At 41.7% G+C, this 22,809-nt stretch overlaps 3 protein-coding genes across 4 annotated transcripts in view; all 3 read left to right on the top strand.

Annotated features, from left to right (window-relative positions):
• The window catches only part of LOC110367769 (zinc finger protein 239-like), a 577,202-nt gene that overhangs the window by 83,089 nt on the left and 471,304 nt on the right, over window positions 1-22,809 (top strand). The window lies entirely within an intron of this gene.
• Window positions 399-7,194, top strand: LOC110367751 (THAP domain-containing protein 6). Its single transcript, XM_021314213.2, has 4 exons — window positions 399-652; window positions 1,160-1,352; window positions 1,494-1,601; window positions 7,040-7,194. Exons 1-4 carry the CDS (start codon window positions 579-581, stop codon window positions 7,172-7,174), a joined length of 510 nt encoding a protein of 169 aa, XP_021169888.2. The 5' UTR covers window positions 399-578; the 3' UTR covers window positions 7,175-7,194.
• On the top strand, window positions 7,143-22,125 carry LOC105922689. Its single transcript, XM_036132257.1, has 14 exons — window positions 7,143-7,409; window positions 8,827-8,995; window positions 9,090-9,707; window positions 9,828-9,991; window positions 10,874-11,322; window positions 11,946-12,078; window positions 12,155-12,277; window positions 12,369-12,528; window positions 13,308-13,470; window positions 13,547-13,836; window positions 13,909-14,081; window positions 14,246-14,494; window positions 14,574-15,035; window positions 22,043-22,125. Exons 1-13 carry the CDS (start codon window positions 7,164-7,166, stop codon window positions 14,961-14,963), a joined length of 3,327 nt encoding a protein of 1,108 aa, XP_035988150.1. The 5' UTR covers window positions 7,143-7,163; the 3' UTR covers window positions 14,964-15,035; window positions 22,043-22,125.

The raw sequence follows: 22,809 nt of genomic DNA, 5'->3' as shown, positions 1-22,809 counted from the left end.
TGGATTTGTAATTACTGTAATCAGATGGAAACAGTGGAACATGTCTTATTAGAATGTAATTAGAGGAACATCAGCACTTAAAGTCGATACTAAATAGAGGGAAAATAAGATTTTCTATGATAAATCTTTTAGGAAATAAATCATTTTATGTTAGAATTCAATTAATTCGATTTTTAAAAAACACTGTGTTTTTTAATCATATTTAAAGTATGTATGTATGTATGTATGTATGTATGTGTGTCATTGCAGCATGTATTATTAATTTCCCTCTGAGATCATTGAAGACCACACTCCAGTCTGGTAGGTGGCGGTAAATGCACCTTAACTTGGTTGCCACCCGCAAAAAAAACAAAAAAACAATAGAAGAAGAAAAAGAAGTTCACGCTTTACCCGGAGCCGGAAAATCATCTGCTGGACAATGTTCATGAGTTTTACCGCTGGAGAAAAGCAGCGCTGAGCTCCTGGAATCACGTTACGTAGGGGGAGACCCCGCGTTCACTCTCGCGGGGTCGAAATTACGGCCGCCATCTTGGAGCGGTGGACCTGCTACCCTAAGGTAAAAGCTGAACAGACGAAGGATGAGCTGTGTGGCGCTTTTCTGCTCGACTCGGCGGAACGCTGACACCAAGGCTAGAGGGATAACTTTTCACAAGTAAGATGAACACATACTGTTTGAAGTTTTGAATAAAATGTCATTTTTCTGTATTTTTGCCAACCAAATTCAAGCTAGCTAGAGTTTGGTGCTGGTGTCTGGCACACGTGTTATTCCCGACAAAACAGGCCAATTTAAATAATTGAAGACTTCATGTAAATAACAGACAGTCTCAGATCTCAGAAATAAAACGAATATTCTTGTGCTAACATTAACCAGTAAATGACACACATAAATGTTATGACTGCATTATTTACTTGTAATTGACCCTTCAAAAGTAAAAGACCTCTGATATCTAATAGCCAGCTTAAAATTCAGACAACAGAACATCAGAGCTTACTCACAACTTCAGCATTTGGTTCACAGATATACATCAGAATCTCTTGCTGAAGTAAGCTCGAAAGAAAATTCAAAATTTGAAAATAGAAAAATAGGAAGAAAATCAGAAAAGTGTTTCATAAACACACTGTACAAAACATGTCAATGTTATTTTGTTTTATTATGCAGGTGTCCCAAAGACCAACATATGAGAAAGAAGTGGGAGGATTCTACAAGGACTAAGGAATTCACTGCGAGTAATAATTTTGTGCTTTGCAGTGAGCATTTTAAAAAGGAAGATTTTGACAGGACAGGTCTGACCGTCCGACTAAAAGATGGTGTTGTTCCATCGATATTCAACCTCCCAGCTCACCTCCAGGAAGTAGGTGTATCACCATAAGTCTATTAGGTTTCATAAATACACATTTTATTATCAGTCACAGCACAGAGTGTGGTATTTATCCCTTCATTGGTTTACATATACAAGTACCTATACACTGTAAAGTTAACTTCTTCATTTTAGCCGGTAAAGAGGAGCACAACAGTAACTCCCAGAAGAACCAAAGATAGCCATCCTACGGTCTCTCAAGATGACCAAGAAACGTTCACTCCACAACCCCAACTTAGTAATGTGAGTATTTCTATTTTACACATCATATAATGACACTCATGGTCTAATTATAATGTCACTCGTTTGTTTCTGCTCATGACAAATGAAAGCGTGCACCAGCAGCCACAGTGCTACTGTTGTCTGAAATAATGTGATATGTAGAAAATGATATGTAGGAAGTATATATACCATGCTTATGTAGACTCCCAAAGGTTCCCATTGTCAGCATTGTAACTCCCTCCAATTCGAATAATGGACACAAGGCGTTCTTTGCGTTTACTGGCATTTAATCAGACACAGGTGTCATCAATTATGCCGTGAGAACTGTACAAAAACATAGAATAATCAACATACAATAAGGCATTCTCATGGAGAATAAACAGAGTAATTGACAGAGTAATTGTAACAATATAAACTTTTCTGAATTAGTAGGTTGACACCCTTGTGTAACATTTAGAGACATGTGACTAATTAACTTAACAGATATCACAAACAAACATATTCCTTTATAGAAACACAAAATAAACTTTGTTTACCTCATTGGCCTTATTAAGTTGAAGGGGTTAATAAAAATGCATCTTACAGCACCATCTTCTTCAGGAATGTGCAAAACCAAAAATCTTCCTTGCAAACGTCATGGACAGGGAAAAATCCAGCGTGCTGCCCTCTACCGAATCTAGAGTGCATTTAAACCATCGATCCGACCAGAAACAACACACTGAACATTGGTTCCACCCTGGAAAGTTAACAGATATTCCAAATGTGCATTTTTACCTTCAATTGTTGATTTTATTAAATCAACATTGTTTTTTAACATATTTATTGCAAATTAAAACTATGAAATTAACTTAAACAACATAACTGCTCTTGATGGCAGTTACAAGCATCATTAACTCAGTAACATCAACTAGCTTGCTAGTATTTTAGCCCCCCTTGGTGGGAAACACATCACATAGAAAACTCCAGAGACCTGTATTTTGATGTCACTTCACTTTTCACTTGCATACCTACATCAGAGGCAGTAGAAACAGTCAGGAAACGTCTTCAACAAGACAGTGACCTAAACAACAGGACTAATTTCACTCCGGACCAGATCTGTACCCTACTGGACGTTTTGTCTTTCTACAACCTGTTCAATGATCATTTTTAAAGACGGAAGCATGGTTGTGCCATGGGTTCTCCAGTGTCACCAATTGTAGCCAATCTTTCAATAATAAAAAGCTTGCACACTACTCCAGACATTTCAATTGAGAAAGCTTTCTGGATGGAAAGTGAAGCGTCTTCAAACTTCCAAAAAGAGTCCAGTTGTTTTTTTTTGGGATTTTTTTTTTGGAATGATCATGACCTGAATGACTGAAAGTCTTCACCAGCATCATGCTGTAATGCAGACTTGTCCCCATATCAGTCATTCTTTCTAGTCTAAGTATGTTAGACTCTTTGCCTCCACAGTTCATTTATCTCACGATCTCTTACACACCAATAACAGAAACAGAAACTAGATTTTGTGCTAGTCGGCTTTTTCTTGGATGGGTCTGAAAAGTTGCTGAATATAGCGAGAAATTTGCTTAATTGGCAGCAGTGACCAGGTACTTCCACAGAAGTATTCCTGCTGCTGGCTCTGCACTTCACAAATATTGCAGCCGCAGACATAATCTGCTGCGAATTTTGGAAAGCGGAGACACTTTGCCAAATGCGCCATGATTGCCTGTTACCTTGCTTTCTTTACTGGATCAGCGGCGGCTGATGTCATCACACTCTTTTGTGTGCAATGCTGTGTTCATGTTAAGCATGAAAAATCGGCCACTTCCTCAGTGTCATAGTGATGTATTTAGGTCCCGAAACGCATGTTTTATTTGGTAGGTAGGTATCACTTTTAATAATCTGCACTGTTTTATGTAATCCTACTGTTCTGTTTTCCATGTAGAGAATTTGAATTAAATTTTATTTATATAGTGCCTATTCATGAAGCATGTCATCTCAAGGCACTTTACAAAATCAATCATATTATACAGACTGGTCAAAAAAAAAATTCCTATATAACGGAACCAGTTGATTGCTTCAAAGTCCCGACAAGCAGCATTCACTCCTGGAGAACCGTAGAGCTACAGGAAGAGTCGTCTGCATTGTCCATGGCTTTGCAGCAATCCCTCATACTGAGCAAGCATGAAGCGACAGTGGGAAGAAAAACTCCCCATTAGCAGGAAGGAGAACCTCCGGCAGAACCGGGCTCAGTATGAACGGTCATCTGCCTCGACCGACTGGGGTTACAGAAGACAGAACAGAGACACAACAAGAGAAACAAAAAAGCACAGAAGCACACATTGATCTAGTAATCTGTTCTACATTAGATGGTAGTAGCGGGTGAGCCGTCTTCTCTGGATGATGTCACAGTTAACAGAACGCCAGACCAGGTGTACCTACTATGAAGAAAAAGAGAGAGAGCAAAAAGTTAAAAGCTGAAATGACAACAGTCATTTCAATGTAATACAATGCAAAACTGAAGAACAGTAGAAATCAGTAGAGTGAGAAAATTAAACCCTGATGTCCTCCAGCAGCCTAAGCCTATAGCAGCATAACTATAGAGATAGCTCAGGGTAACATGAGCCACTCTAACTATAAGCTTTGTCAAAAAGGAAAGTTTTAAGCCTACTCTTAAAAGTAGACGGGGTGTCTGCCTCACGGACCAAAACTGGGAGTTGGTTCCACAGGAGAGGAGCCTGATAGCTAAAGGATCTGCCTCCCATTCTACTTTTAGAGACTCTAGGAACCACCAGCAGACCTGCAGTCTGAGAGCGAAGTGCTCTGTTAGGAACATACGGGGTAATCAGAGCTCTGATATATAATGGAGCTTGATTATTAAGGGCTTTATACGTTAGAAGCAGAATTTTAAATTCTATTCTTGATTTAACAGGAAGCCAATGAAGGGAAGCTAAAATTGGAGAAATATGATCCCTCTTGTTGATTTTCATCAGAACTCTTGCTGCAGCATTTTGGATCAGCTGAAGGCTTTGAACTGCATTTTGTGGAATTCCTGATAGTAAAGAATTACAATAGTCCAGCCTTGAAGTAACAAATGCATGGACCAGTTTTTCAGCATCACTCCTGGACAGAATGTTTCTAATTTGGGCAATATTCCTGAGGTGAAAAAAGGAAACTCTGGAAACCTGTTTAATATGGGATTTAAATGACACCAAGATTTTTCACTTTATTACCAGAGATCAAGTTAATGCCATCCAGATTAAGTAATTGATTAAGAAGTTTATTTTTTGAGGACTCTGGTCCAAAGATTACAACTTCTGTCTTGTCAGAATTTAAATGCAGGAAATTTAAAGTCATCCAGCTTTTGATGTCATCAAGACATGACTGCAGTCGAAGTAATTGATTGGATTCATCAGGATTTATGGATAAATATAGCTGAGTATCATCAGCATAACAGTGGAAATTAATCCCATGCTGTCTGATAATTTTGCCAATCGGAAGCATATATATAGTAAAGAGAATTGGTCCAAGGACTGAACCCTGTGGTACTCCACAGGTGACCCTAGAGTTTGAAGAAGATTTATTATTAACATGAACAAACTGGAATCTGTCCGACAGATAAGATTTAAACCAGCCTAATGCTTTCCCCTTAATCCCTACAGTATGCTCAAGTCTTTGTAGGAGAATATTGTGATCAACTGTATCAAATGCAGCACTGAGATCTAACAGGACAAGTACAGACACAAGTCCATTATCTGAGGCCATGAGAATATCATTGGTGACCTTCACCAGAGCTGTTTCAGTGCTATGATGAGCTCTGAAGCCTGACTGAAACTCCTCAAGTAGGTCATTACTTTGTAAATGTTCACATAGTTGATTAGCAACTACTTTCTCAAGAATTTTAGATAAGAAAAGAAGATTAGATATAGGTCTGTAATTTACTAACTCATCTTGATCAAGAGATGGTTTCTTAAGTAAAGGTTTAATAACAGCTACTTTAAAAACCTGTGGTACATATCCATTTACCAAGGATGGATTAATCATGTCTAAAATAGGACCACTGATCAAAGGGAATACCTCCTTAAACAACTTGGTTGGGATTGGGTCTAACATACAGGTAGAAGGTTTAGATGAAGCTAAAATTTTAGATAGCTCAGAAAGCTCTACTGCTTCTAAACAGTTCAGACACTGCGCAGGTTCTAAAGATTCCTCCAACGCTGCCTCACTTACTGAGGACGAGGTAATCATGTTTGGGAGGATGCCAATTATTTTATTTTTAATGGAATCAATTTTATTTATGAAGAATCCCATAAAATCATTACTGCTAAGAGCTAAGGGAATGGAAGGATCAACAGAGCTGTGGCTCTGGGTAAATTTGGCAACTGTACTGAAGAGAAATCTAGGATTATTCTTATTCTCCTCAATTAATGAAAAAAATATGCTGCTCTAACTCTGCGAAGGGTCTTGTTATACAACAATAGACTGTTCTTCCAGATTAGGTAGGATTCCTCTTGGTGTGTAGAGCGCCATTTTCTCTCCAATTTCCTAACATTGTGCTTCAAGGAACGCAGCTCTGAATTAAACCAGGGAGCCAGCTTCCTGTGAATAATCACCTTCTTTTTCAAGGGAGCTACATTGTCTAATGCAGAACGCAATGAGGAAGTCACACCGTTAACAAATGTGTCTATTTGTGAATGGGAAGAAACAGCATTGCTGCTATCTGCAGGGTATTTCTGCAATACTGACGATATTAAGAGGGGGACAGACTTTTTAAAGTTTGATGCAGCATTGTCCGATAAAGATCTACTATCATGGAACCCTCTTTTGGGGGTGGAGAACTCCGTTAGATTAAACTCAAATCAGACTGAAAGATGGTTGCCACTCCTCCTCCTCTTCCCACAGATCTGGGAATGTGGATATTTGAATAATTGGAGGGAGTTGACTCATTTATACTAACGTAGTCCTCTTGTAGCCAGGTTTCTGTGAGACAAAATAAATCAATCTGTTTATCAGAAATCAATTCATTAACTAACAAAGTCTTTGGAGGGAGAGACCTTATATATTTAATAGACCACATTTAATAGTTTTATTTTTTGGTTCAAGGTGAGCTGTATTGATTTTTATTAGATTTTTATGATTTGTTCCTTTTTAGATCAGTTTTTGATCTGTTAAGTTTTGGCCGTGGGAAAGACACCGTCTCAATAGGATAATGGGTGGGTAACAGTACAGAAGCTGCAGAGAGGTGTGTTAAACTACGGCTCTGCTTCCTGGTCTGGACCCTGGGTTGTCAGCATTTAGGAGAACTAATAAATCTGGCCAGATTCCTAGAAAGAAGAGCTGCACCATCCAAAGTGGTGATCAACAATTTCACTGTTTTAAATAGGCAAAATGTTTTTGATTTGGAGTATAAGCTGAACTAAAACTTCAATTGTAAAAAAATATTCCTAATCAAAGGTAAAATGTCTGATTGGCCATTACAGACGAGGAAGGTGGAGTACCATAATATTGAGATTATGGTGGAGGATTACAATCAGGTGGAGATTGAGGAGGCGGCTAACCATCAGATGAAGGTGGAAAACCCTGACATGAAGATTGAGAAGTCAGATGAAAATTGAGGAGGAGATCTATCAGATGGAGATCGAGGAGCAGAAGAACCATCAGATGAAGGTGGAGAACCCTGACATGAAGAACCATATGATTAAGAATGAGGAGAACCATGTGAAGCTGGAGGAGAATGATGTAGCTAAAGTTGAGGAGCACCAGGAGAAATTCCAGGACCAAGAACCGGACCATCTGAACACCACAAACCAGACCAACCAAGCTGCCTCCTCTGGTCCCAGTGACCTACAGGTCAGTGTTCAGGTCTTTTTTTATTTCTAAAGGGATCAAAACTTGATCAACAAGAATAAAGAAACAGGAAAAAGTTTTTAATATATTATATTTTAATGGATAATGAGAAAACAAATATTGGTATGTAGTTTAGACAGTGTCCTGTATAATTTAGACTGTAGTTTTGGGGTCAGATAGGACAGGAATTAGATTTTTTTTTTTTTTTGTAATTTGAAACCACCTTTTAATGAGTTAGAATTAAAAACTTTTTTTTAGTAATTTTCTTTTTATTTCTTTTGCTTGTGATTTAACATTTCAAAAGCAAACAGCCCATTCCAACAACAGGAAAAACTCGAAAACACCATTGAGGGGAAAAAAAGAGAAAAAATAAAATAAGTAAATAAATAATTAAAAAATAAAACAAAGTAATGGCGAGGCTTACTTGACAACCAGACACCTTGGTACTCACATCCTACAGTATCCTAAAATAAGGGTAATGGGTGGGAGGACATGGTTTTACATGGAGTCCGATCTTACGGGCTTTACATACTGAGACCATTTTGACCTAAAAAAAATGTATCTTTTTGTATCCTGAGAGAAAATGTGATCTTTTCCATAATATAAATTTCATACACGACAACAAGCCATTCTCCTGTGGTAGGTGGTTCCATTTCCAGCCATTTTTTCTGTCATAGCCTTTTTACTGGCTGCCGTAAGTAGACCAAACAGTTTGATATCTTCTCGTTGTACATCAATCATACATAGTGGTGCATTTAAAACAAACCTTATATCCATTATCATGTTCTATGTGACTGTACCTCCCAGAAGCGTCTAATAACATGGCAGCTAATGGCATGAATCTACACGGCCTAAATGTCTCTTCTGAATCGGCGGGGGTCTTCTGAAACCATCAGCTCACTCTGGAGTTTGCCAGGAGGGCCATTATTGCAATACCGCTCACATTGCATGTTCATTAAATTAGGCGGTAATCACATGCTAACGTAGATAGCCGTATCAGACATAAGTGATTGCTGAAATTTGCCACGTTGATATTAAATTTAGTAAAGAACACTGCATAGGAAAATAATTACCAGCGGCATTACTGAGGCTTCTAGTTTTTTTTAGTGAGCTATAGCTTTGTCAGATGCTCAAGCGCGAATTAGAGACACGTATGATATCGATATAAAGGTACGAAGCAAACAGATGTTTTTAGTATAGATCCATAGGAGGTGGAGAATGCAAAATACGGTTTAAATTCATAATACCTAACATTATATTTAGCAATATTCCCCCCCTCATATATTTAATGACAACCCCCTATGACTGCAGGAAAAATACGAGAGAGACTTATCCGCAGGACAAAACAGTGTGCTAAAATAAATCTGCAAAAAAGTCCTGTTAACTTCTGTGTGTGTTTGTGTATGTTTGACTTGTGCAGATGCATCAGACGATATTAAGAAGAGGGCAGGATCCCCTTCGGTCACTGAATCGATGCACAGTGTGCTGCGATAACTTCCACTGTTACTTTTGTAGAAAGACGTTTTCAGCATTTTACAAAGTGAAGGACCACATTGAGAACCATGAGAGAACTGCTGTGAAATACGAAGGTTAATACAAGTTTCTTTACAGAAAGGTGTGATGGGCTGCAAAACGTTGCATGTTTTCCACAGGGCAATCAAAATTGTTTATTTTTCATTCTAGACATGTCCATCATCGAATGCAACCTGGGCTGCAGAGAAGTGGCGCATTTTCACTGTTATCATTGTAAAACAACAGTACTCACACCAATGACTTTAATTAATCATTTAGGCCAATGTAAAAAGACACAGCTGTCTGCAAAGCAGCCTGAAATGTCAATGCCCCTGACATCAACATCATCATGGGCAGTTTCAACGTCTCAGTCAACTGCAACATCAGCAGCGCAGACGCCCCCGGCATCGACGCCTCCGGTGCCAACGCCCCCGGCATCGACGCCTCCGGTGCCAACGCCCCCGGCATCAGCGCCTCCGGTGCCGACGCCCCCGGCATCAGCGCCTCCGGTGCCGACGCCCCCGGCATCAGCGCCTTTGGTGCCGATGCCCCCGGCATCAGCGCCCCCGGCATCAACACCTTCTGTGCCGAAGCCCCCGGCATCAACGCCTTCGGTGCCGATGCCCCCGGCATCAGCGCCCCCGACATCAACGCCTTCGGTGCCGATGCCCCCGGCATCAGCGCCCCCGACATCAACGCCTCCGGTGCCGACGCCCCCGGCATCGACGCCCCCGGTATCAACGCCTCCGGTGCCGACGCCCCCGGCATCAACGCCTTCGGTGCCGAAACCCCCGGCATCAGCGCCCCCGACATCAACGCCTCCGGTGCCGACGCCCCCGGCATCGACGCCCCCGGTATCAACGCCTCCGGTGCCGACGCCCCCGGCATCAACGCCTTCGGTGCCGAAACCCCCGGCATCAAAATCAGCAGTGCCGACGCCCGTGACATTATCAACAGCAGCACCAAGGCCAATTTGTGTCCACAAGCAAGTGATGGTGACCTGCAAACAATGTGGCATCAAAATAAATAAAAACAAGTTACAAGTCCACATCAATAGAAACTACAGCGCACTGGTAACACGCATTTGAGACACTGCACTTATAAACTGCGAATATTCCTTTTTTTGCATCAATGCATTGACTTTACAAGTCATTCTTTCTGCATAATTTTTAGTCTCCAAATTGGAATGAATGTATATTTAAAATTATGAATGTTTTTCCAATAATTTTATAAATGTGTGCATTTAGATGTATCAAGTATTTATGTTGTTTAAGTCATTCTTTAAGCACTGTTCACCAATACATGTGCAAAAAAAATAACTATTAGGGTTCGAGGCAAAAACAAATCTGCAGATTAGACGAATGCAGTAAAAATGCAGAATTTGCAGTGAGTGGCCTTGATGAATGTGTCCACATTAAATCCCTGGCCTTTGACACAGCCTTCATCATTTTGAAAGAGGAGGTGCTGTTAGACTTGGTCAAAAATATATGGGGACGTGAGGAAGCAAAGCTGCTAGAGCCTAAAGACAGAAAGTTATTTGTTAATGTTCTTAAACGTCAAGCGCTATACCTGAACACGGCTGTTGGGGCTGAGTTTTACCTATATTTGTTTTATACAACCTGTGAGATGCAGCTGCCATGTTTTTCCTCTTCACCTGCATGGGGCGTTGCTCCTTAAAACCATTTAAAGCTTAGGAGTCCCTGCTCCCACATAATCTTTATTGTATAAGTGTTAAACATAATTTGTGAGTTTCAAACAGCAGCATGGTTGTGTTATGAAGTTATTTTTTGAAATGTTATTATTTATGTTTTCGCTGTCCAGCTGCTGCTAAAAACCTTTTAATGCATAGGAATTTAGAGTGAATTGTCTGAACTACTAGAGTGTGTTGGCTTGCTTAATTTAACAGCTCTATAGCATCCACATCCATTTATTTGTCGTTGTTGTGCTTTTTACAGAAGACGTCAGACAACAAAAACAGGAGGTGCCCCCTCTGCGGCGCTTCTCTCACCCATCTGGGCAAGCACCTGAAGGGGCTACACAAGGTGTCCAACGCTGAGGAGAAGCACATACTAGTAAAACTGGGTTCCAGGAGAATCTCCATCAGGGAGTGTCCGTGTCCCGTTCCAGGATGCGCTTATGCGTCCGGCAAACACCTGGACCGTCACCTGGGCTGCTACCACAGCGAGCTGAGCGAACGGAGCAGGAGCCGGATGACAGAACGCGCCAGGTTCCTGCTGGCTATCGACCAGCTGGCTAAACTGCGCGCCACCGACCCCAGCCCGCCCATGGTGTCCACCCTGGACTTGGAGGACCCTCCCCAAGCGACCAGGGACGAGCCGCTGGCTGAGGACACCACAGAAGAACAAGTGTTGGATCATGAGGAATGCCGGCGCGCCCTGGCCAGGTATTGTGCATCTCTTATGTTCCTTCTTTTAACCCTCTGTCCGTTCTGAACCCCCTAACCCCCGCGTCCTCACTAATACTAAGAAAGTAGAGCACATCACACCAGTTCTAAAGTCCTTCCATGGCTCCCTGTATCTCAGAGAATAGACTTTAAAATCCTTCTGTTAGTCTATAAATCCCTGAATTAGCTCCTAAATACATCACAGACTTGTTATCAGTGTATCAACCCTCCAGACCACTAAGGTCTTCTGGCTCCAGCCTGCTCTGCAGAACCAGAACCAGAACCAGAACCAGACATGGAGAAGCAGCATTTAGTTCCTATGCTCCAATTATCTGGAACAAACTTCCAGAAAACTGTAAAGATGTGGAAAACCTTAGTTTCTTTAAATCAAGATTAAAAACACATTTGTTTAAAATTGCCTTCAACTGTCCTAGTTAACTGAATCACCACTTTTTTGTTCTATTTTCTATCTATATTTTATTCCTACTTGCTTTTATTTTGTTTTATTTTGCTATATTTTAATCATGTAAAGCACTTTGCATTGTCTTTGTACTGAATTGTGCTATATAAATAAATTTGCCTTGCCTTGCCTTTTCCTTGCATCTGGTCTGTTCTACTCTCAGGTCCAGGGAGGAGGTGAATCGCCTGGGGAGGGAAACTGCAGCGCTTAGAGCCAGGGTTAGGCAGCTCAGCCTGGCCCTCACCGCTGCCAAACGGGCGGCTGCCAGCGCCAGAAAGGGCCCAACGCTCCACTCTGTAAGTTAACGGCTCGGCCGTCCTTTGTTGTTCCTCCTCCCCTTAGGGCCGTGTAACAGGCTGACCTGTGTGACAGGTGGAGCTCAGGACGTCGTCGGGCACCGATGGGGGACAGGGGGGTGATGCACAGCAGTCCACCTCAGACCCTTCATCCTCCTCTCCATCGCCTGTTCTGGCCTCTGCTGACTCCTCTGATCCCGTGAGTCACAGCAGAAACGCTTATTCATCACAATCTGGACCGACAGCACATGTTGACACCCCCCCCATCTGTCTCCGTTGTCTTTCCTCAGTCTCTCGAGAGCCCAGCCGTATCTCCCGCCTCCTCTGTGGACGAGGAGGAGGAGGAGGAGGAGGAGGAGATGCTGCTGAAGTCCCAGAAGACGGATCGTCCTCACAGGCCCACTGTCACAGGAGACCTTCTGCACCGGCTGGTCCTGCCCCGCTCCGTTGGTAATCACCATCCCTGGCTTCCCGTCTCCGGGTCCCCGCCTGGTGTCGGCGTGTCTCACTCATAGGCCTGAAAGTTTTTTGGAAAATAATCTAATTGCGATTATTTTTCTTAATATTGCGATTTAATGCGATTTTTAGTTTCCAGTTTAATTTATCATGTCTTTTTAAACATATACTAGACAACAAATCATTTTGTTTCCTCCCTGTGCAGATTAGTTGCTAAAAGACCCGCAGCATCTAAACTCATGAAATGTTTGCGTTCTGACTACAATATATTTCAACCAAAAATGCAATTTTGACTTTTCTCTGCATTAACCACAACCAACAAAAATGCCCTCTAAATAAAGATGTTTGTAAACAAGGACTATTTTAAATATGAACTTTTAATGTTTCTATTTATCAGAATATTATTCAAGAGAACAGCTTTTAGTTGATTTGGACGTCAATCCTTGTTGAACATAAAGTGCAACCAACAAACAAGTCTATGTATTAAACTGATTGACCAGTACTTAATGCTATGTATGATTATATAAACTCTAAAACAAGTAATAAAATTAGATTATCTCACTGCTGGAACTGTCTTCCCTTCCATGTGGAGGCAAACCCACTTTAAGCATTTTACCAACACCTAATGGACGCGTCTAATTCACTAATTGTTACATAGCCAAAAATTGCTGACCTCTGCGATTTGGAAATTGCGTTTTTTTAAATCGCGATTATATTGAAAATGCGATTAATTGTTCAGCCCTACTCACTCATGACTCTGTTTCTCCTTTCAGAGACCTGCATCGACCGCTACAGGAAATACTTTACCTACAAATACGGCAGCAGGAAAATGAACGAGGGGATCAGCAGACTGAGGAGCTTCCTGCGCTTCATGGCGGAGGGCCACACGCTCCTCTCCAGCTGGACGTTTCTATATAACCCCGGCCGGATCAACAGGTGAGCTCAGCAGCCCGTCTCAGCTCTTTTCTCTCTCATCACATCGTGTCTGACAGGGTTCCCTTCCCTTCTGCAGATGGATAAAGGAGATGACCACCAGTGGGAAAGAAGTTGCCACTGTGCACGTTTATGTGCACCAAATATCTCAGTTCATCCGTTACATTAGGAAGAACCGGCCCAGACACTGCAGGCTGTCCAACAGGCAGACGGCATGCATCCTGAAGATCCTGGAAAAGGCCAAGAAAGACAGCAGACAGGCCTACATGCTACACCAGAACCAGAGGAGGAGGGCAGAGACGATGCCAGAGCCGGAGTCCATCCTGAAATGCATCCGCGTGGCACCCGCATTCATCGAAGGCACCTTGGGTGAGTTCTCCTCGGTCCGCCCTCACCGTTTGGCCTCTCCTGCCTTTCACTGATTCCCCCCCGATGTTTCAGACGAGCTGGAGAAGGATCTCGGTCAGACCACCCTCCGGTACGAGCTGTACGGCTACCTGACGGCGTACTGGGCCTGCACCAGCGGCCACAGGCCAGGAGTTTTTATCAATATGCAGGACAGTGAGGTGGATGCTGCAGCCAGAAAGCAGACGTCATGGGGCGTCCTCATCAGGGTGAGCCATCAGGGACGGTCCCTAACGCTGATACTCTGAACTTTTGTTCATGTTGCCTCATTCCATCACACCGTCATAAGCTGTATGCATCGACATCTTGTTCTGTGTGCACTCTGTACAGACAAGATGACAATAAAGTTGTCTAAGTGTCTCCCTGCCTGCAGGTGGCCGAGCATGAGACCTCCTCCCAGTGCGGGGAGGCCACCCTGGCCCTGACGGAGAGGGAGTTCAGCTGGGTCAGGAGGTTAAGGAACATGAAGAAGAAGCTTTGTGTGATGAACAAGTTCCTGCTGTTCACCCTGGGCAAGCTTCCCTTCAGAAACATAATCCGGTACCTGAATGTTGCATGGAGTAAGATGGGCCTGGGGGGGACTGTAAACTTCACCTTGATCCGGACCGCCCTGGCCGACAGCGTGAGTACGGCTTTCCCCGCCCGATCTGCTCCTTCCTCGCATCGTACGTGAATCTAACGCCTCCTCCCTTCCTCTGTAGGCCAAGTCCCAGCTGACGGTGGAGGAGAGGACCAAGGTCAGCAGTTTCATGTGTGACGACACAAAGACTGCCGGCAGGTTCTCCGTCCTCCACCCCAGCCTGCAGGAGGCCATCAGAATACGGACCCTGATGACGGAGGCGCTCTCTAGAGTGGCCTCCCCTGAGCAGCCGTCCACCTCATCAGCTGCTCGGACAGGAGCAAGAAAGGCCAAGAGGCGGCGAACCGAGGAGGAATGGTGCAGCTCTGAGACGGAGGAGGAGTCGAAGGAGACGATGGAGGAGGAGTCAGAGGAGGCGCAGGGAATGGGGATGAGGTCGCCCACCAAGCCGCTCATCATCCCCTGCTCAGTAAAGATCAGCCCGTTAAAGATTGCAGAGCTCCGGCTCTAACGTGAGGCCAGTCCCGCCGCGTTCTAGACAAAATGGCCGACAACTGAGTTAAGTTCACACGTTTGACGATGTCAGAGTGTTGTGGGAGTTTTGGGTGGAATATTAAACAATAGTAACTGAGTTCCCATCTTTACTGAAGGACGAGACGGTGGTATAACGTTCCAGCACTTTATTGAGAAACAGAGCAGAGTGTCACATAGTTGGAAAGTAATCGCACCCCACGGTTCCGCTGCAGTCTCTGTCTGCCCTGTCTCTCCCTGTGTCACTTTTCGGGCTTCCCCTAATACTGCACCGTGGCCTTCCCATGAGACAAAACAAAGACAGTCTATCGTAAACAATCAGTATCCCTCAGCAGCTGCAGCATTTGGCCTTGCAATCAGAAAACAGTGGATCTTATACACAGACATCAGGTCTCCAGGCCTCCTCTGTCCGAGTGGTGTGAGGCCATAGTGACTTCAGAATAATAATTCTTATAACATTCCTCTCTTTTTTTTTTTTTTTTTTTTTTTTGATGATGGCGTCGTCAGCATCAAGACAAAACAAGATGACCCATCACTTGAAAATGTGAACAAAGCACAGAGGAACCATTTCTGTAAACTCGTAAAGTGGGACCCAAAGGGTTCCCGTGTTGGAACCGGGTAGTGCTGGAACTTTTAGTACAGATCAACATGAATGCTTCATAGAGCTTTAACACACAAGATCAAAGATTTAGCTTTTGTCTACAATTTAGGATTCATCTAATTAGGTAAGGCCTGTTTTAGGTACCTATGCGCACATTATTTTAAAATTACATTAGACTATGGTAAGCTAAACCCTGTTCAGTAACCAAGGTCAAATCCGTCTACTCTCACCCCGCCCTGAATACCCTCCTACTCCTTTCTCCACTTACGCCTCCAGTGGACAATAATCCACCACTCCAAACTTACAACACCGGGAGCAAAGGCAGGAGAGGTTCAGTGCGGGCAGAGGAAATGCCAGAAAAAGCTACCCCTAGGGGGCAGTAAAAACTGGCAAGCCCCCTCCCAGGGAAATCTGCTCTCGGCCAATCTGAGCCTGAAAACCCTGTATTGAATCTAAGTGTTATCATTACCAGTTAATATTAAAGGATCTTTGGAGCCAATCAGATCCCAGTTCTTCCTATATCAAATCAAAAAGGTGCATAAACCATAGATCCTTGTGTGTCTGAAGCAACCAGTTTCCATTTTTTACCATAAAACCATATTGATCAACATGATGTAACATTAAAGTGTAGATCTCATAACACAAAAAATCAAACATGTGAGTCAGTGGAACAGAGCAGTTAAACAAACAGCAACACAATATGAGAAGAGTTCTAAACGTCAAGAACGCAAAGTTAAGAAAGCCTTCAGGCCATTCAGGCACAAGGCAGAAATTAATCTAATCGCGCTTAGTGTCTCTTCAGGCAACTCCTCCCGTTGAAGAATAAGGAATCAGAGTTCTCTGGCTTCTTCATCCCCAGTCCTCTTCTGGTTCCTCCACGCAGACTGGACGATTGAGCTGGATGGTAATAAGCGTTCAGTTCTGGATTGGGCACTGAGCATTTTATTTTGCATTTCTCTCTAATAAAACACTTTGTGAAGATGGTCTGCAGACACGAGTCCTTGTTCCCACTAGAGAACAGAAACAAGGTGTAATTAGTGTTCTTATCAAAACCCCTTTCATGTGTCATTTATTAAAACATTCTTCAAGCACTTTCACATTCAAGATATTTCTGTGCACAATTATTTAGCTTTCAGAATTCTGCAATTTAATTATTAATTAAAATAGTAATCTTTAAGTTCAAATGTATATGCAGTAAATTCTCAACAGAATGCTTTCAATGTGTGTCTTAACTGTTGTTGTCTGACAGTTGAAGTTCTCTGCAACATAATTTCATCAACATATTCATTTCATGACATTTCCCAATTATTTTAAAAAACCCAACTGAGAAAAAGAAAGCCTTTCCATGTGAAAGCCTTTTCCCTCTTTCTCTCTTTTTTTTTTTTTTTTTTTTAAAGTGAGGTGCTGTTCTGCACAGAAAAGACAAAATATTTATACCATGCTGTTACTGTTCAAGGACGCCAAGGTTCTACAAACAAAGCAATGAGAGAGAACAGGAGCTTTTGAAAACGCTCTAACATTGTAGAACAACTAAAGCTACTTAAGCAAATCAGAATTAGTTCCCAAATTAATCCTAAAATAAAGTAAACCTTACATTGTGTACATTGTGATTATTTATTTATTTATTTTCTTGAACCGAGGATTGAGGACTTTGATTAAGAAGTTCTAGGATGAACGCGTCTCTGCGTTCCTATTAGTCTAGGCCTCTGCAATCTGATCTATGATCTTATGTATTCTGAGTGCCTGGTCAGGAAAGGTTAAGGTTCTCTGAAGCTTTCTGTTTTCAGCAACCCTGAAAACCCAGAACCCTTAGGTGTCAGGTAACCTGTGGGACCACCTCGTCGTCTCTCTGGTTCCACCAGCTGTGTCAAGTCCACAGCAGCTCGTCCTGGGTGCCATGCCCCAGGGGTCTCCACACCCCCCTGTGTGAAAGTCTCTCATTGTAAGGATCTCACCTTATGTCCCGTTCAAAACAGGAGTTCCAATGTGGGGTGTCTTTGCTGCTTTAATGTTCCTCAGAGAAAACCTTCATTCATTGATATCACCTTCAAGCTGTTACCCTTTTATCATCACAGCCCCCCAACCATCCTGACCAGATCCAAAATGTCCCCATAATTTAATCTAATTAAATTAATCTTACTTATTTTCTGTATGTAGGACGATAACCATTAAATTATCCTGATCTAAAAGCCCTCAGGTTAACGGGTTAACTGGTTAAAAAGACTTTTGAGTTATTTGTGTTCTAGTTGAAAGATATTAAATCTCCATAAATATTGTAACCATTGTACCCTGATGCTTTAATCCTAAATTTACCCATGTTAGTTAGTAGGATGTGTCATTATGCCAATTTTATTGCAACATTACCCATTTTAGCCAGTAACCTTTTCTTTGCGTTTTATTGATGCCTGCCAGAGTAGCAGAAATCAGCTTACACTAAGATGTTCATTAAATGAAATGCTATTTAAAAGTTCAGATTACTCTACCTATATAGTGAAAACTAATTCATGCATTTATTTATTTAACTGTTGATATAATACCCACTTAATTTATTAAGTTGCTCCATGATTCCATCAAGTTACTTCTTTAAAAGTTTTCACCTTTACATAATCTTAATGTGTTTCGTAATGTGTGTTTTGTTTTAATTGTGTACAACAAAATCTGAAGTGAAATGCATGAAGTCGTGTCTGCAGAACTCATCTGTGTTTGTTGTCGAAGGTTGTCCGATGCCTCAGTCATAGTCCTTCAATGTCCTTTTCCAGTCCAATGTCTAAATTCAGCAGCCCAACATTCTCCTTCTCATCAAGAGTCCATCCTCCAGTCCTCACGCCTGCAAACAGAATGAATTCTGCCAGCATTTTTTGCCAAAGAAAACGCTCCATAGGTTGAAAAGAAATTACAGCAAAACAGTCACAAACATTTTAACTACAGTGTTCCCTCTAACATGACAAACATAAAACAAAAGGATAAAAAATAAATCAAACTTTGTCTCTGACAAAATAAAACTCAAAACTGGATCAGGCTGAAGTCAATGACATCACCTTTAGTCCTTGTCCCAAGGATCAGCCCCCATGTCACTGCGGCACTGTTTCTGCATTCTCTCGCATCTGAGAATGCCTAAAATGAGACTAAATCTCTATGTTAGCACAATCCTATCATATTGACCAGGTTTCTTTGCAAAGAAAAAGAAGCAGAAAGATAGAGCTGTTAATAGCAGAAAGAAAGCAATAACTCAGAGAAAAACAAGAGTGTTAATAGCATGCAGTTAAAACCCTGGTCCCCTTAGTGTCCCTTTAAGGTGATGTTTTTCCCTTTTTTTCTCTGATCCTGGGAAGGTTTCTATTCTTTACCTTTCCTTTGAAACTCTGTTCAAAACACCTCCAAAAGAAAGAAAACAAAAAAACGAAAGAAATTAACCAAACAAAATTAAAACAAAATTGTTTTCCAAGGAGCACAATTATGTCTTTTCCAATATGACATAGGTTTTTGACTTATTACAAACCTTTTTGATATCCTTCTGGTCCTTTGACCATGTGTATTTGCTGTTAGTGATACTTTTATTTATATCTACCTTTTCAATCTTAATTGGTCAAGGGTGAAACTTTAAAACAATGATTGTTCCCTTTTAGCTTACTGAACTTCTAGTGTTTCTCTATAAATGATAAGAGTTTTCCCCATAATTCCGCACATTGAGAAGGCTACCCAAAACAAACCAAGATTAGAATTAAAATTTAACCCTTCAGAAGCTGGCTTTATTTTATTTTTTCCCTCTGACATAGTTTTCGGGCCCCAGGCCAGAACACACAGACCCAGCCTCGCCATAAACATTCAGATGTTTACATCATGGTCAGATTTGTTTATCGTATCTATTGTCCTTCTCAGGTTATACTGTCCCTCTGAGGTTCGCCTCAGCGCAGCATAACTAATAAAATCAGATGATTTCGTAACTGATGACGCGTGTAACGCGGCCTTCTGATATTTTGACGCTTTTCAAAATTTCTCATTAGTTGCATTCAAATTCCAAGTAAAAAATAAATAAAATAAATGAATAGAAAAACCTTAGAAAAGCAACCATATTTAGTTCCATACAGTTTGTTCAAAGCACAGTTTTCCCTCATCTATTTAAATCAAAAATCTTGTATATCTAAACTTCTTTCAACTGGACTGGTTTGTGATGAATCATTATTATTATAAGCAATGAGATCTCAGTAATTTTAAATTACTTTAGGGCTAAAAATCAAGTGATAGGATCTCAGCCTAAATTTGTAAAACAGTAAACTTAACAAGCTTATGTAACGCTTATTTCCAATTTCTAACAAAGCTGAAATATTTCCGTTCAAGCCATGTTAATCTCTCCGTGTATCAATTTAATTTGGTCCTGATATTTAATGTTAAAAAACAAACTTTGTTATTTAAATCTCTCTTTTACTGTACCTCTATTGTTAACATAGTCCATGTTTAAAATGTCATTTGAATTACGGAGCTGCAGTTCTCCCAAAACAAATGAACATTCTGAAACCATGAACATTACTTTTACCCCGAATTAATTCACACAGACGAACGTTTAGTTACATAGATACATACACACGTACGGTTACATACAAACGATGACATTCAGACAGACGAACACGTGCAGGCCTGCTTTTTCACCATCTTAAATAGTTCTATGTTTTTCATAATCTTTAAACGTCAACGCCGAAAGATGTTTTCAACGCGTTAAGTTCCCGCTTAGTTTAAAAGGTGGAGAGCGTGCGCTGGTTACGACCCCCCGATGCTTCGTCCACACGCGGTTTTACGCTTCAGTCCCGCAAGGATACAACTCTGTGTCTCGCAGACACTTGGACGCTTACCCATTTTTGAAAGTTATACGTCGCTATTAGCAGTTTAGACCAATTTTATCCACAACGGAAGTGCCTAATCGGTCCCCACGTAAACGCTTCCCCGGTGCAACGCCTTTTTAGTTTCGTTTCCGTTTCCTTGTTTTTATCGCTTTTCTTTTTTCTCTTAATTTTATGTTTATTATTTAGTAGCAGTACTGCAATAAAATAAAATAATAGTAATAATAATAATCCCTATGTGAGAAATCTGCATGTTTAATCAAATCATTTCAAATCATTTATGCATGCCATGCGTCTGGGCCCCTACGTTTTTCAGCATGAAATCGAACGTCTCACCCTGGGGCAAGGGTGGACCCCGAGAACTCTGCCTTTGACCCATTACACTGACTCTTCCGCTTCCAGACTTTTTTTTTTGTTTGTTTTTATTTATTTTATCCTTTTTTTGTGTTTTTTACTATTTTTTACTCGTCCTTAGCACGATCGACCAACTAAATGAAAGGCCTCACATCCGATGGTCGGCTTTTTGGTATAATGGTCGGGGTCCCCACTTATCAAAGCTGCAAACGTCTTCGCAACAGTCAAGGACTTAAGCATCCCTGCCGCTTTCATCCACAACAGAAGTGGACAGCCTCTTGCACAAACCCAAGACAAGAGGACTTTAATGGACCAGCTGCAAACTGCTCAGCCGGTCACCTGTTCTCCAGGTGAAAATCACTCTGCCCCTCCTTCCCCCTTGTGGGAAAGTCCGTATTTCAGCTGAAAACGTATTCTAATTAAATTTTGAATTTTAGTTTAATGTTTAAACCTTAGTCACCGTTCGGTATTGCGAACCCTGTTTTATTTGCCTTAAGGATTAAATATAATTCATTATTTCTACCGGCTTTTACTTACTACCTTTTAGGTTTACAGTTTTAGATTTTAAAATTTCTTGAGGTATACTTTAAAATGGGGTTTAAAATTTAAAAGCTTGCAAGCATTTTTTGACCAATTGCGTTTGTTTTTAAAAGAGCTGGAAAATAATCCCCTTACCGTCTCATGAAAGAAAGGTTCGGATCTTCGCGCCGACGCCCAGAGACGCTCCGAGACCAGGAGCTCCTCCACATCCCTTGAAAATCCATTCGGGGTACCAGAGGCCGGATAACCTCTCCGGGCCGGCCAAAGCAGCTCCTGTCCCCGGACTCCCTCGCTCGTCGGTCGGAGATCTTGTTCGTTTACGCCAAATTGTTGTGGGAGTTTTGGGTGGAATATTAAACAATAGTAACTGAGTTCCCATCTTTACTGAAGGACGAGACGGTGGTATAACGTTCCAGCACTTTATTGAGAAACAGAGCAGAGTGTCACATAGTTGGAAAGTAATCGCACCCCACGGTTCCGCTGCAGTCTCTGTCTGCCCTGTCTCTCCCTGTGTCACTTTTCGGGCTTCCCCTAATACTGCACCGTGGCCTTCCCATGAGACAAAACAAAGACAGTCTATCGTAAACAATCAGTATCCCTCAGCAGCTGCAGCATTTGGCCTTGCAATCAGAAAACAGTGGATCTTATACACAGACATCAGGTCTCCAGGCCTCCTCTGTCCGAGTGGTGTGAGGCCATAGTGACTTCAGAATAATAATTCTTATAACACAGAGCAATTTTTATGTAGAGCGTTCTAATAGTTCTGTAGTATTTCATTGTAGTCAAGGGTTTAATTTGAAGCTTTGAAATTTTTTTTGTTTTAATTCTGGTTGTGATACTTTTCCAGACTCTTTAATTGCTTAATAAATGCTAAATTGCAGTTTATGGAGACTGTTTTTTTTTTTTGCTCGTCCACACAACAGCACTGAATGCTTGCATTGACTTGGCTCAGGTCAAACATATGACAAGTAGGGCAGCTGTCCATTTCATATGTCCTACCATGAAATTAACATCCCGTGTCATTTACGTGAGGGACAGAAAAGACAGGAGATGTTCATTAGATGGGGAGATATGTAAAGTATGGGCAGCCGCCCGTCATCTGCCAGGTTTCCGTACACCTTGGCCTCTCTAAAATATGCCAATTTTCATAAAACAATGTTACAGTGATTATTAAATATGTTCCCAAATATCCCCTATCTTGCCTCTTAACAACATTAATATCTGAAAATATAAATATATTTATCAAAGTCCCAGCTCCAGCCTGGGGGCGGGGGTTGGTTCAGAGTGCTCTGCCCCAGAACAATGCCTCTGGCTGGGGTAAGAGTGCTGGAAGGCACCCCTGAATCGCTGGAGCTCCACCTTACCATAGGTCTCAATTTGACTTTCCAATAGCTCAAGAATCCTCTATCTCCATCTCTACGCCGTCAGCCATGTTCTGTATGCTGCTCATCCCCTGACTCACAGTGGAGAGGTGGCTGGCTGGGCTTTCTGAACTC

This window comes from Fundulus heteroclitus, unplaced genomic scaffold, assembly GCF_011125445.2.
Source record: "Fundulus heteroclitus isolate FHET01 unplaced genomic scaffold, MU-UCD_Fhet_4.1 scaffold_49, whole genome shotgun sequence".
NCBI classification, from domain to species: domain Eukaryota; kingdom Metazoa; phylum Chordata; class Actinopteri; order Cyprinodontiformes; family Fundulidae; genus Fundulus; species Fundulus heteroclitus.
This window is presented reverse-complemented; position numbering and strand designations above follow the sequence as displayed.

What these genes read in the sequence shown, in the direction of transcription:
- LOC110367751 (XM_021314213.2), top strand. Translation starts at nt 579, where the DNA reads ATGAGCTGTGTGGCGCTTTTCTGCTCGACTCGGCGGAACGCTGACACC. An exon ending in TCCCAGCTCACCTCCAGGAA is followed by an intron (nt 1,353 to 1,493) that starts GTAGGTGTATCA and finishes TCTTCATTTTAG; the next exon opens with CCGGTAAAGAGGAGCACAAC. An exon ending in CACAACCCCAACTTAGTAAT is followed by an intron (nt 1,602 to 7,039) that starts GTGAGTATTTCT and finishes TGGCCATTACAG; the next exon opens with ACGAGGAAGGTGGAGTACCA.
- LOC105922689 (XM_036132257.1), top strand. Translation starts at nt 7,164, where the DNA reads ATGAAAATTGAGGAGGAGATCTATCAGATGGAGATCGAGGAGCAGAAG. An exon ending in AGGGCCCAACGCTCCACTCT is followed by an intron (nt 12,079 to 12,154) that starts GTAAGTTAACGG and finishes CCTGTGTGACAG; the next exon opens with GTGGAGCTCAGGACGTCGTC. An exon ending in AACCCCGGCCGGATCAACAG is followed by an intron (nt 13,471 to 13,546) that starts GTGAGCTCAGCA and finishes TCCCTTCTGCAG; the next exon opens with ATGGATAAAGGAGATGACCA.